This window comes from Canis aureus, chromosome 7 (assembly GCF_053574225.1).
Source record: "Canis aureus isolate CA01 chromosome 7, VMU_Caureus_v.1.0, whole genome shotgun sequence".
Classification (NCBI taxonomy): Eukaryota; Metazoa; Chordata; class Mammalia; order Carnivora; family Canidae; genus Canis; species Canis aureus.
In genome coordinates, this window is record NC_135617.1 from 64,129,565 (window position 1) to 64,144,665 (window position 15,101).

Below are 15,101 nucleotides of genomic sequence, written 5' to 3' on the forward strand. Positions count from 1 at the left end.
ACAACACGGGGCGCCTGGATGGTTCAGTTAAGCTTCTGACTCTTGATTTTGGCTCAGGTCATGATCTCAGGGTTGAGAGACCAAGGGGCATATTGGACTCCATGCTGGGTGTGGAGCCTGCTTAATATGCTCTCTCTCCCTCTGCCCTTTCCCCCACTCACTTGAGCTCTCTCTCTCTCTCTCTCTGACTCTTAAAAAAAAAAAAAGGTGCCTGAACAGTGTCTGATTCTAGAAACCAAGGAGAGGTGGGGTGGGTAGAGAGCTTCCAGAATGAGGGGATGGTTAACATTCTTAGATGTTACCTAGAGGATCAGGATGCTTATTCTGAGAACAGACCACTTTCTTTACTGCACATCATTCACTCTCATTTCACTTGTTTTGTCTTTAGCTCTTGAACTAGATTACAGATTTCTTGAGGGCAAGGTCTATGTCTTATTTTCCTCCCAGTCTTTGTGCTACCTAATGCAGAGCTGTAGCCATAGACTGATATAAAATATGAACGCTCTCTGCATGCAGATGATTAATCATCACTAAAATTTTTCCAAAGACATAGGCTCTAGTGCCAAGAGCACATTTGTTTAAAATGTGCGCTTAAATTTGAATGAATCTGCCTAAATGGTGCCATCTGTTCTTGGGCAGTTTCAGAAATGTTTTAATACAATTTTACCTTTAAAAGGACGAATGTAGGGGCATGCTTATGAGGCATAAAGACACCCTTGAATAAACACCGAGCAGACACCAGCACATTCAATCACACTTAAAACAGCTACACATAAAGAATGTTTTCTGAGGTTTAAGAAAATTTTAGCTAAGAGGACACCAACTACTACTTCATGCAGGAAATATTTATGAGAAGTTACAAAATTGTAGGCATGGACTCCGACAGCATATTACTGCATTTTAATTACAGACTCCAGAAATACAATTTAATTTGATGTAAATCTCACATTCCTTTGAAATGGGTACATTCTTCCGTTATTTGCTAATGGCCACATTTTACTGTGATTTCAGTATATCCATGAAGAGCTAAAGACAGCTGTTGGGGATGGCCTCTGTGTTACTCGCTTATATCGATCGTCAATTTGACTTTTGTGGCAGTACTGTAGGATTTATTGTTGTGCGAATATAACAGTGAAATGAAACCCATGTTTAAGTTCTGCGAATAACTTCCAGTCACTTTCAAGACACCTCAACTTAGGTTCTAAATTTGAGTTTGCGGTTTTACAGGCACAGTTATTTGCTGATCCACTTCAGCATGCAAAATCACACACTGGCCAGATCTGGGTATGGTTATTGTGGCAACAAGTAATGGGTCATATTTTCAGCCTATTTAACTCACTCGCTACATTATCATCACCAAAACAATGCCAGTATTTTGACATCTGTGTATTTTGCTAGTTGGTGTAAATCAACAATGGCATATATCAAGAACTCATATTTACAGAAAGAATTTCTAGTTAAAATAGCATCCAAGTGTGTTACCCTATCTGAATACATGTGCATCCATATGGAAATTCTTTCATTAAATCTCATTTTGCAGAGATGGAGAGTTGCACATATTTACTTATATGAACATTCATTTGGAATATTTTTAGATGATTTTTTTATCTTTAGGTATCAGAATTTGCTTCTGATAATTTTATATACCTAGGATATTACAAGCAAAATTGAAGTCCTCTCATTGGCCTTTTGCTTCGTGTTCCTCACAAAGACAACCATTATTATTAATTTGCTGTGTCCTTCCAGTGCATATTTTTATACTTTAATGACCTAAATTACAGAACCAAGAACAAATTTTCTACATAACATTGCTTTTCTACCTAAATTCTATCACAAATATCATTTTGATCATCTAAGTTTATATCATTCTTTAACATGCTATTTTTCTTCAGCATTTCATAAATCCCATCTGTCAATCTATCCAAAGGGTGCTTCACTTTAACTTCTCTATAGTTTGAATTATCCTAGTTTATTCATCTTTTCCACTACAGATGTTCATTTAGGTTATACATCTTGCACCAATTTTTTGCTATCCCCAAACAGTGTTGCAGTGAATGACCATATGTGTGTATATCATCCACCCCCTTCTCTCTCCTGGTGTTCCTTATTCCAGATTTCTCTCCAGGAAATACACCTTGTGGTCTTTTGCTGGGTTGTGGGTTATATACATCACAACCTTACCACATATTGTGAAATTGCTCTCAAAAATGGGTTAATTTATATTCCCACTAGCAGTATATAAAAGTTCCTGTTTCCTTGTATCTTTACAAACCTTATTTCATTAGACTTTGTTATTTTTTTAGTTGTGCCAGTCTGATGGACATAAATGAAATGGTTTATTGGTATGAGTCTAATTATTTGTCCTGATTATTTGTGAGTTTGAGCATTTTTTAAAAAATACTCAGCATGTTCAGATTTCCTCTTTATAGGTTGCCTGTTCATATCCTTTGCTCATTTTTCTTCTGAGTTGTCTTTTTCTTATTGACATGTGGGAGTTCTTTATTTCAAATATTAATCTTTTGTCAGCCATATGAATTGCAAATATCATTTCCCAATCTCCTACTACTAGTTGGTAGATTTTATCAGCCAGAAGTTCTTCAATTTTGGATAATTTGGTCAAATACTTTCAATCCATTTTTGTGTTTAATGTCTTATCATAAAAGACCCATTACCCGGGGCACCTGAAGTGCTCAGTTGGTTAGGCATCTGACTTGTGATTTTGTCTCAGGTCATGGTCTCATGGGTTGTGAGATTGAGATCCACATCAGGCTCCTCCCTCAGTGGGGAGTCTGCTTGAGATTCTCTCCCTCTGTTCCTCCCTCTACTTGCATTCTCTCTCTTTCTCTCAAATAAATAAATAAATCTTTATTTAAAAAAGATCCATTACTACCGTGGGTTGACTATGATGTGCTTCCATATTTTCTTATATTAGTGTTAAAATTGTGTAATTTCATACATAAGTCTTTAATACATTCTGTAATTTACTTGTGTGTCTGATATGAGAAAGCAACCTAAATTTATTTTTTTTCAAGATGGAGAACCAGTTATTTCAGCATCATTTGTTAATTAGTCTGTCCTTTCTCCACTGCAGTGTGATGTCTCCTCTATCTTACACAGAATTCCTAAATGAGCCCAGCATGTTTTACTGACCTCATTATCCATTCCTGCAGTGACACCATACTGTTTTAATTACTGTAGGCATTATGGTATACCTTGATGTATAGCAGGACAAGTCCCTCTCTCTTGTTCTTCTTTAACAGAATTATTTTTGTTATTTTTTAATATTGGGTCTTCCATCTGTGTTTTAGAACCAATTTGTTCTGTTCCTCAAATGTAATGTGTGGTATTTTTATTTCAATTGCATTGAATATATAGGTTAATATAGAGAAATTAATATAGAGATGAATTTTTAGTTTTCCTATCCCTGATATGGTATGTTAATATCCAGGACACCTTTTACTCAGGTTTTCTTTTGGTATCTTTTAATATCATATTCTCTACAAATCACACATTTTTATAAAATTAATCCCCTGTTACATCATTGTCTTTGTGGCCATTGTAAGTAATGTTACATTTCCTAATTAATTATTGTTGGGTTATTAGAAATTTCTTGATTGGTGTGTTGATCTTGCATCCAGCAACCTTGCTAAACTTAGTTTTTAATAGTTTGTAGATGCTCCTGCATTTTCTACATAGACCACCGTATTTTTCTATATATAATAATTGCTTTAATCTCCTCTTTTCCTGTCACTATAACTTGTATTTCTTTTTCTTATTTATTACATTAACTGGAACCCCCATTCACTGTTGGGTAGTAGCAATGATACCAGGCATCCTCGACTGAGAGTTGTGTTTATTACAAGTGTGTAATGAATTCCCCCAGTGCATCTGTTCTCACCTTTTTCCCCATGACATTCACACTGAGCATTTGCCATATGGCTAGCCAAGATTAAGATGGGTCAAGGTTACTGTGGTCAAGTAATGAAATCAAGTTATCATATTAGTAAGAGAACCTAAGCTTTACTTCATTTGAACTCTTTCCTCACTTTCTGAATCTACCCATCCATATCTGTTGTCAGTCACTCAAGAGACAATATGTGAAAAATAACTAACTTTAAGAGATCTCAGCTACAAGTGTTTTTGTTGAGTTTGACAGTATTGACTTCATTGGAAATGTGGTAGCATTAGAAACATAAATCTAAGTTTCTTGATAGCCTGCAAAGATTCTCATTGTTCACATTAATTTTGTTTTGCAACTTCTTTTTTATAGACTCCGATGAACCAGGCTTCAACTCGTTCCCACTGCATTTTCACTATTCACTTATCAAGCAAAGAACCAGGATCTGCGACTGTCCGGCATGCCAAACTTCACTTAGTTGACCTGGCTGGTTCAGAACGAGTTGCAAAGACTGGAGTAGGGGGCCAACTTCTAACAGAGGCCAAGTATATCAACTTGTCCCTACACTACTTAGAACAGGTAAAAATGGGCACAATGGGATGTAACTGTATCTATCATTTGCTGATAAACTTTGCATCAGGCACTCTGCTGGTATCTTTATTTTGTTGTTTCCTTCTTTTATTTTGGCAGAATATACATGACATAAATTTCATCATTTTAATCATTTTTAAGTGTACAATTCTGGTCATTAAGTTCATCGCCATCTATCTCCGGAATTCTTTCATGACCACAAACAGAAACTCTATACTCATTAAACAATAATTCTCTGTTTCCTTATGCTCCCAGTACTTGCTAACTTCTATTCTACTTTGTGTCTCTATGAACCTGACTGTTCTAGATACTCATATAAGTGGAATCATACAATATTAGTCCTTTTCTCTCTGGTTTATGTCACTTAGCATAATGACTTCAAAGTCCATCCATGTTGTAGCATGTATTTGAATTTCATTCCTCTGTAAAGCTGAGTAATGTTTTATTATGTGCGCATGCCATGTCTTGTCTATCCATTCATCCATCAATGGATACTTGGATTGTTACTACCTTTTGACTATTGTAAATAATGCTGCTGTGAATATTGGTGTAGGTCTAGCATTTTGTATATACCATTTTGTTTAAACCTTAAGCCCTACATTGTTGATGTTAGTCTTCCCATTTTAATAGATTTTAAAACTCAGATCTTCTGGAGGCCTTCTCAAGGTTACCAGCTAGTGATGAGGTGAAGATTTGAATCTTTGGCTCCAAAGCCCATGTTTTCTCTCATTATACGTTATTGTTTTCACTGTAAAATTTGTAATGGGTGTGAATATAGGGTATAAATGGCCTCCTTGGACCTACCTTTTCAGGCTAGTAGATTAGTTGTGAGAACATAATTTAGAGATGTCTAAATTATTATTATTAGCAGTAGTGGTACTAGTAGTAGTAGTATCTTTTCAGCTTCTGGTGACTTTGTCTAGCTGTTGATTGTGATCCTAGGAAGGTTCTTTTGACTTTAGCTTTCTCTGCCAACCCCTACCCCAAGTTTATTACAGTCTACCCCAGTGTGTGCTCTACTTTTGATTTCCAAACTTGACTCCATGTGCAAAGAAAGCTCATCTGAATTTAGCTAAATAAATTTTCCAGAAAAAAACCCTCATCCCTAAAATGAGCATATTAAATTAAATGATTTCTCAAGTTCTTTCAGCTCTGCGAGTAAAGTGCTGTGAGTTGAATGTTAAAGATGGCAACTACTTCCAAATTCTGAGAGAAAAAAAAGAGAAGCATGATCAAAAAGTGGAGTGGAGAAGTCCAGAGTATATTGGCAAGGCAGAAGAACTTGCTAATGAGTGTTGGAGGCTAAAAGATTTGAAAAAACAAACAGAACTCCCTTCCCCCACCCTTTTTTTTTTTTTTTTTTTTTTTTTTTTTACTGCCTAATGAACCCTTCTGAGACTGAGATTGTCCTGATGTTAAATGTTTTCTAATGGTCAAGTTGGCTGAGCAAGCAGATTGAGAGAAACCTAAGGGAGCTGTATCTGAACAAGGTGCATGCAGTTAGGCTCTGACTAAATGAACCCCAGTAATGCAGTTCCCAGAGATTAATGGGCTCCATGGTGTTCAGACAATTTTAGTGTTTCTGACGAGAGTCAGCTTTCCTAGCTCTTCCTTGCTCAAATTATTACATAGTACTTTTACTTAACAGAGCTTTTTACTTAATAGGACACTTATAAAACATTGATATGAAAACATAATGGACTGTACTCAAAGTGTTTTATTTCAAAGAAATATACCTACTTGTTTCTGATGGCAGCACTCCCTGCTTAAATTCCTATTATGCCCATCTGTTCATACAAAATTATATTCATTAGTTAAATCAGAATTTTCACCATTTGTTATCACTCAAGAAAAACATTCTGCCCCTTATCCTCTCTCTTCATTCTACACAACCTTGCAAGCTGCTACTTCTCATTAAAACTCTTCCTCTCCCCACATGTCTTCTCTTCAAAATGCCTGTAGCATCAGCCTCATGTGAGTGGTCTTGGTGGCTCTGTGAATTTGATTTTCTATATAATGAATTTATTTACTAAGCGAACATTTACAAGGAGCAGTAGTGTGTTTGAGGACTATGCCAGACACTGGAGCATGGTGCCAAGCAAAGTAGAAATGGTCCTTGTGCCAAAAGTCTCAGGGACCATTGCAGGGAGATGTGCATGAAATAAATAGCCATTAAATGTTTGGCTGTAATCCAGGTGAGTTGTGCAGAGAAAGGCCAAGGGGTGAGGAGAGCTGGTAATGGGGGATCGGACTTTGGCTGAAGAGGAGAAAAGGAATGAAAGTTCTCTCAGGGCTGATATTAAGCAGAGACTCACAGAACAACTGGAGGGAACTGGGCAGGGCTGGGGTTAGAGCATGTCAGGCAGTGGGAACTGGGAGTCCATTAGCCCTTAGCTGCAGTTGAGCCCGGGGGCTCTATTCAGCCGAACCACAGCAATACTCACATGTCATTGACCTTTGGCTTTCTGAATGTCAATTATCTGTTTCATATTCACTCAATGCACCACTACAGCCTCCTACTTACACTACAACTACTTACCCTGATCTACAAGTATCTTCCTGGAGGTTATAGCATAACAGAGATGGGAGGAGGGGAAGATGAGCATAAGAGGGAAGAGGGACATAAATATAGAAAACTACAGTATATGGGCATAGATGCATGGAGTTGAGTAAATCTAGTTGTGGCAAGAGAGGAAGTAGGTGGGTAGTAGAGAAATTTTGGAATTTCACACAGAAAGAGATAAACGAGGAAGAACCAAAGTACAGGAGAGTGAGAATAATAAAAAGAGAGGTAGATACTATTAATGAAATAACAGAATTCAAGGACTTTTATACCCAGGTTTTCTTTATGTAGGACTTGATTATGGGGCTAACAAGACTGGAAGTGTCACAATTTGGTTTAATTCACTTCCTTCCTTCATTCATTCACTGATTCATTCAACAAATTGTGAGTGTTTACAAAGTGCTATGAGTTACGTTAGGCAATGGGGATAAATGCCTGATTGAGAACTAGTCTGTGCTATCCTGTTATCCAGTGAAGGAGCAAAGCATATAAACAAATCCTTACATACAGTCAGATAAATGCTGTGAGCAATTCAAGTAAGTGTTTGTAATTAATTACATCCTCTCCATCTCCGTTTCAATATATAGATGGAGATGTCCTAGGAAATAGACAATTTGGTAACCTTTCTTACATTGCCAGTCCACGTTGGTTATAGAAATTCCATGCAGAATGTCATTGCCCTTCTGGCCATAATTGTGGATCTTACACCTGCTTGCATGGTATAGCCTTTCTGAGTTGAGTGCACCTTATTGTGCTCACAAGTTAATAAATTTCTGTTTGTCAGAGTATTGTTGGTTTTGGAGTTATCCTTGTATATGCGATACTCTTTCCAAAAAGCCTCCTCGAAAACATTTTAAGCCACAATAACAGGGTAAATCTCGGCCCTAGAAATTAAGTCCATGGAAGAAAAGAAAGGGGTCATGCATACTTGTTCTAACCATAAGCCTCCCCAAGTGCTCCTGGTGTGACCCTCATCTCTGTCAGCCCAAACATCAAGTGAGAAACCACTAGGAACAGAGTGTTTGCTCTCTTCCTCTGCGAAATTCAGAATTGGGGTCGCCTTCAGCCAGCTATCCACCATAAGTGGGACTTCAGAGTTTCAGTTTCCACTTGGCTTCCACTGAATATGTGTGTTTAGGAGAAAAGCTAATGTGCTAGTGCCAGTTGTAACCACTCCAAATCATTGTCAGTTTCCAAAGGATAATTTTCCATGTGCTTCTGAGCTCTTTAAAAGAAAATCTCCTTAATTCATGAAATAGTAATCTGAGTTATTGATTTTAAGAATAGTTTCTAGGTACTTGGAGATATTATTAAGTATAATGTGAGTTTCCACTCTTTGTTGCTTAAAGAATGCCTTCAGGAACATTTTGTTTTGTTTATACATGAAACCAAAAATGAGAGTAAACATTTTTTAAAAATCCAGGTTGTAGAACTACCTCCTTAGCCTGTGCCATTCAGATCATTTGGTTCCTGCCCAATTTAGAGAGTCCAAAGCCCATAAAGAATAATCCACTTTGCCTCTCTTCCTGAATACAGGCCATTTCTGCCTCACTCAGAAGATCTGTATCTTCTCCAAGGGATCTGGGCTTATTCTGGTATTTTTCAGATTCCTTATTGTTGAAAAGATGCCTACTCAGAGCCTCTGGTAGAGAAATGGCCCAGGACTGGCTTTATACATCTGTAACAAGTGTCCAGAGGGATCCTAAAGAACATAGCCTGGATACCACTGCTAACATCAGTACTTTTTTGTTTTACTATCCCAGAAACAATCTCTATTCATCTTTAAAACATTTCTGTGAGATAGGCAGGTATTCTAATCCCACTTTTACAGGTGAGGAAACAGAGCGATAAATTTAAAAGCTTTGCCTAAAATCACACAAGTGGGACAGCTGATTCTGCCTCTAAGTCCTAGGTTCTTTCTTTTATTATACTCTGCTTTTATTTTTTGTATTTTTAAAGACCATGCTTTCTAATCCATAGTCCCATTTTGAATTTTAATTATTCTCTTGAACAATTTTAGAACCCTTTCTGGAAAGGACATTTGGTTTGCGTCTACAACATTTACTGCAGGAGTAGCAACCAGGAGCCCGTCCCAGCTCCAGGGGTAGACCTTGACCTTGCCTAAGCCAGCTGGAGGCTTGGCTAGAGTGATTGGTTCAGAGATGGGTCCATGACTCAAGTTGGCCCTAGGGAAGCTCAGGATGTATGTTTAATGATTAGAGAACTTTCTCACATAAGTTATAAATAAGGACATTTGGCAGCCATACTACAGCCATGAAAAGAGGCAGATTTCTACAACATGGAAGGTAGAGCAGAGACATTGGTGAAAAGTAAATCCTTGATGGTAGCACTGACCTTTTGGTTCATATGTAACCTGAGCCTTTCCTATTATAGTTATATGGGCCAATAAATTTCCCTTATGATTAAATCCAGTTTGCGTTACATTTTCTGTTACTGCAACTAAAAGCAAATTAACTAACCCCAGTGAATTTAATATCAACAGGGAGTTTAATAAGCATATTCTCGTTTATGTCATCTAAGTTGTCATAAAGCTGTTGAATAGAAGAGATATTAATATGGTTTCCTGGAGCAGGAAAAAAATAATGACATTTGTTTTATGAAAGAATTTCAAAGTACTTAGAACATTGTCAGATACTTAATTATGATTCATAAGTAGTAATGCCACCCTCTCTGCACATCTGTTAGACCAACCCCTGTTTGATCTGGTGTTTGGTATTTGGGCCTGCCTTGTTAGAGGCATTTCATTTGTCCTCCTGGCTCCTTGGGTCTGGAGTTCTGTTTAACACCCCCTGCTACCACCTTGCCACTCAGATTTGGGTCTGCCATGTTCCCCACTTCCTTTCCGGTGACATTGCAACTCAGTTCCACCAAGTCTCATCCCATACTACTGATCCTCATGCTGTCTAGGTGAAGCCAATTAATCTACTCATTTATTTGTTAAATTATTTCACATAAAAGTGTCGAGAACATGTATTAGATTTCTTAGTTGTGAAATGGAAAACCTACTGTAGCTAACTTAAGCAGCATAGAGTTTATTAAATATAAAGAACCTCAAGAAAAGTTCGAAAACTGAGCTTGAATATTACCCAGCTGAGAGCCGAGTAAACAGGAGACACATCTAACCACATCACTGAACTGCTCTGCAAAACACTACCATTATCCCTAGCTGGCACTCAGGACATTAAGTCCTGGATTCCAGAAAGTTCCTACAGCTGCCTCAAAGGAACCAGATGCCTTTGCCACCACACTCTCCTATAAATCTGATCTTCTTCTTTGTGGCCACCAGCTCTCATCACTCACCTCCCAATCCCACACAAGGGTATCCTTTTGACAGAGCTAGGTCTTGCATAGAACCATTGAGTTGTAATAGAGACCAGGAAGTGTGGCTTCATAGGAAGTGAAACTAAAATGGGGGTTAACCTATTTTAGTAAAACAACGTAGTTTCTGCCCTGGACTGGGGACTGGATGCTGCTCTAGGCAGTAGGCTAGAACAGTGAATGAGAGAAACAAAGTCCCTGGCCTAATGAAGCTGAAAGCCAAGTGAGGAAGCAGATTGAAAAAAAAAAAAAGTAAATAAATGAATGTACTTTTACATAGTGATAAGAACTGGAAGAAAAATGAAGTAGATGCATTACTTTTGACAAGGTGTTCGGTGGAAGCCTCTGTGAGGAGACAAGGTTTGAGCAAAGATTTGAATGATGTGAAATAGGAAGCTATAAAAAATCTGGGCAAGATAATCCTAGATAAAAGGAACAACAAATTCAAAGGTGGTGGATGTGGAGACAATCTTGGTATGGTGGAGCAATAGGAAGGCCAATGTGGGCTATGAAAGCACAAGAGAAGATGAGGACAGATAGGTACACAGGGACCAGATCATGCAGGAGTTGAAACATTATGATGTTTCAGGAAGGTGAAGAAATGGGACAGCTTGGGTGGCTCAGCGGTTTAGCTCTGCCTTCAGCCCAGGGCGTGATCCTGGAGACCCGGGATCGAGTCCCACATCGGGCTCCCTGCATGGAGCCTGCTTCTCCCTCTGCCTGTGTCTCTGCCTCTCTTTCTCTCTCTCTGTCTCAAATAAATAAGTAAATAAATAAATAAATAAATAAATAAATAAATATTTTACAAAAAAAAAAAAAGAAAAGAAAAAGAAATGTTGTGAGCAGGGAAGTGACTTGATATAACATATTTTATAAAGATTTCTCTGTGGCAAGTAGACCAAGGGACCAGGGCAGAGCAGGGAAAAAGAGAAACAAGGACTGAGTCAAAGCCTTATGTAGTTGTTCAAGGAAAGGATGATAGATGCTTAACCTGGAGTGGTGGCAGAAGAAGTGTGAAAAGTGGTCCAATTCTGGGCAAGTCTTTTAGGTAAAACTAGTAGAAATTGCTGATGGATTGCATTTCAGAAAGGGGAAATAACAATGATGCCCAGGGTTGTGGCCGGTGCCCTTAGGTAGAATGGTGGTGCCATTAAGAATGATCGGAGAGCCCAGAAATGAATCAGATTTGTGGAGAGAGGGAGAGAGGATCAAGAATAGGCATCCAAGTGGAGATTTAGGGTTGCCACAGAGATAGCAGCTCAGGGAACAGGTGGAAGCTGATGGGGGAGATGTCAGGATATATGTATATGCCAGGTGATTGGATGAGATTTAATAGGGAGAGGGTATAGATAAGAAAGAGAAGAGGATCAAGGACTAAGCCCTGGAGCACTCCAATATTTATAATTTAGAAAGAAGGAAAGGAGGATTCGTTAACTAGTATTTAAGGAAAGATGGAAACCTGGGAAGTGTGGTGCCCTAGTTATCAATGAATAAAGTGTTTCCAAAAGAAGGCAGTGAGTTCCTGTGTTGAATGCTTACTCAACTCAGAGATCTAATAAGATGGCAATAAATGTTTTGAGTACAACAGGGGTTGCTGATAACCTTGGCAAGAGCCATCTTAGTTTTTAGACTAGTGGGCATGCAGGATGAGAATGATCTAGGTGAGAGAGGGAAATTGATGCAGAAGAGAAAGGTTAATTGTAGGAGCAAGGTAGATGAGAGAAGAAGAGGGAGAGGATGGGGCACTGGCCTTAGAAGGAGCAGTTTGGTGACACAAGGAAGGACAGAGTGTGGGGGGCATTTGATGGTGGGACAGGAGATGGCTATGGTCAGGCTCCTCACTTCTAATGGAAGGGTATGTGGCCATCAGCTAAGACTGAAGGCAGGGAGAGAGGCTGGGTGGAGGTCTGAAACAAAAGGATAAGATGTGAAGGCTTCATTTCTGAGAGTGGAGAAGTAATTTTTGAGAGAAATATCACAAGGTATCTGGTTTGTAGTAAAATCTCTGGTCATTAATTTAAAGCAGGACCAGTGGTTTTGTCCCAAACAGCCTTTAAAATATCAAGATAAGAAGCTTTTGCACAGCAAAGGATACAGTCAACAAAACTCAAAGACAACCTACAGAATGGGAGAAGATATTTGCAAATGACGTATCAGATAAAGGGCTGGTTTCCAAGATCTATAAAGAACTTATTAAACTCAACACCAAGGAAACAAACAATCCAATCATGAAATGGGCAAAAGACATGAAGAGAAATCTCACAGAGGAAGACATAGACATGGCCAACATGCACATGAGAAAATGCTCTGCATCACTTGCCATCAGGGAAATACAAATCAAAACCACAATGAGATACCACCTCACACCAGTGAGAATGGGGAAAATTAACAAGGCAGGAAACAACAAATGTTGGAGGGGATGTGGAGAAAAGGGAACCCTCTTACACTGTTGGTGGGAATGTGAACTGGTGCAGCCACTCTGGAAAACTGTGTGGAGGTTCCTCAAAGAGTTAAAAATATACCTGCCCTATGACCCAGCAATTGCACTGTTGGGGATTTACCCCAAAGATACAGATGCAGTGAAACACGGGGACACCCGCACCCCGATGTTTATAGCAGCAATGGCCACAATAGCCAAACTGTGGAAGGAGCCTCGGTGTCCATGGAAAGATGAATGGATAAAGAAGATGTGGTCTATGTGTACAATGGAATATTCCTCAGCCATTAGAAATGACAAGTACCCACCATTTGCTTCAACGTGGATGGAACTGGAGGGTATGATGCTGAGTGAAATAAGTCAACCGGAGAAGGACAAACATATGTTCTCATTCATTTGGGGAATATAAATAATAGTGAAAGGGAATAGAGGGGAAGGGAGAAGAAATGTGTGGGAAATATCAGAAAGGGAGACAGAACATAAAGACTCCTAACTCTGGGAAACGAACTAGGGGTGGTGGAAGGGGAGGAGGGCGGGGGGTGGGGGTGAATGGGTGACGGGCACTGAGGGGGGCACTTGACGGGATGAGCATTGGGTGTTATTCTGTATGTTGATAAATTGAACACCAATAAAAAATAAATTTATTATAAAAAAAAAACCAATCTTGTTTTGTAAACCAAGGGAGTAGGAGTTCTGATGGTGGGGATTACACACCTGAGAGGAAGGAAGATTAGAACAATGGTAGGTGTTAGCAGAGGTATTTTCAAGAGTCAGGCCTTTGTGATGCCCAGGTCTGTGGGTACCTTATTCCTGATGCTTGGGATAGACATCCGAGCCCTGGGTTCATCTTCCCAGGAAAACCCTGAGCCCCTGGTGGCTCCGTTTGGGGACAAGTCCACAGCAGCCTTTCATCCAGCTAGTACCTTCCTATTAAGTGAAGAGTAAGGCAAGTGAGCCTTAGCTGAACAAATGTAAACTTCACCCATCACTTAGAATGGTAGCAAACACCTGTACAGCACTGGGCTAGGTACTTTTCAAAGTAATTTGTGCATTTTAACTCTTAATTATCCCAACTCCCTACAAGATAAATATTATTTTTTCTGTGTTTTACAGTTGAGGACACTGAGACAGGGATGTTGAGTGACATGCGCTAGTAAGGCTAGAATTTGGACCTGGACAATATGGTACCAGATTCTTGGGTCTCCACCACTAACCCCTGCTGTCTCTCATAGTTCTTATTTATTGCTCTGCATCTTCTACCTTGAAGATGGGTCGTATAGATCAATTTTGATAGGATTATAAAAATCTGGCATGATCATGATTTACATGAATTTTCCAATGGCTGAAAACAGGATAATAATATATCCTATTCTATGCCAAGTTATATCATCTGTCCAAAAATTACAGTGTTCATGGGTTATGTTTTAGGTAAGTTTACTTCCCTCCATCTCCACCATTATTGTACCAAATCTTGTTAAGATATTTAGTCTGAGCTCAAGTTTTAGATGTCAGCCTGCATTCAATTATGATTTCTGTTTGAATGTTCACTGCAGTTGCAGCTTAGCTGAGCATCAGATGTGCATTTTCTGCTAATCTAATGCCCTTATTTTTCTACTGTGCCACAGGTGATCATTGCTCTTTCCGAAAAACACCGTGCACACATTCCCTACAGGAACTCCATGATGACCAGTGTCCTAAGAGACAGTTTGGGAGGGAACTGCATGACGACCATGATTGCAACACTGTCTTTAGAGAAAAGGAATATTGACGTATGTTGGGGTTCTTTCTGGAGATCTCAATCTGAGTTTCTGTTGCTAGTTTATGAGACGGAGTTGAGGCTCCTGGGTGGGTTTCCATCTTTTCAGCTGTTTGGGATATGCTCTGGGTTATAAACACCCTACAGAGAGCATAGTTTTGGTTTATTTGCCAGCATTATAATTACCCCATTTGAGAATGAACTTCACACAGCCTGGGAGATAGGAAGAAGGCTCATACACAAATTTTGGGAAGCCTGTTACTGGGTTAGTCATCTTGGCCAGAAGACATGAGAGAGGAGACTGATTAGCTTCTGTTCCCTTCTGTTCCTGATTACTAAGATACCTTGGAGGCATCTCTACGATGTGTCCCTTAGACACGTCACTGAGTGCAGCACACAGGATGCTTTGTCAGGGGCTGACTACTGACTGGCTTTCATGGGCTGTTTTAAAGTCAGCTTCATGTTTTATGCATTTCAGTCCAGTGCTTGGAATCCAAACTTTCTCCAGAAGAGGAAA

At 39.1% G+C, this 15,101-nt stretch overlaps 1 protein-coding gene across 18 annotated transcripts in view; it reads left to right on the forward strand.

The window, feature by feature from the left end:
* Positions 1-15,101, forward strand: part of KIF6 (kinesin family member 6) — a 381,228-nt gene that overhangs the window by 121,140 nt on the left and 244,987 nt on the right. For all 18 annotated transcript variants that reach the window (XR_013383557.1, XR_013383558.1, XR_013383556.1 and 15 more), the window contains 2 exons: positions 4,271-4,477; positions 14,454-14,597. Coding sequence is in view for 7 of the 18 variants with exons in the window: in XM_077904139.1 (XP_077760265.1) it covers positions 4,271-4,477; positions 14,454-14,597 (351 nt within the window). In the remaining 11 variants the exon portion in view is untranslated. The remainder of the gene's footprint in view (positions 1-4,270; positions 4,478-14,453; positions 14,598-15,101) is intronic.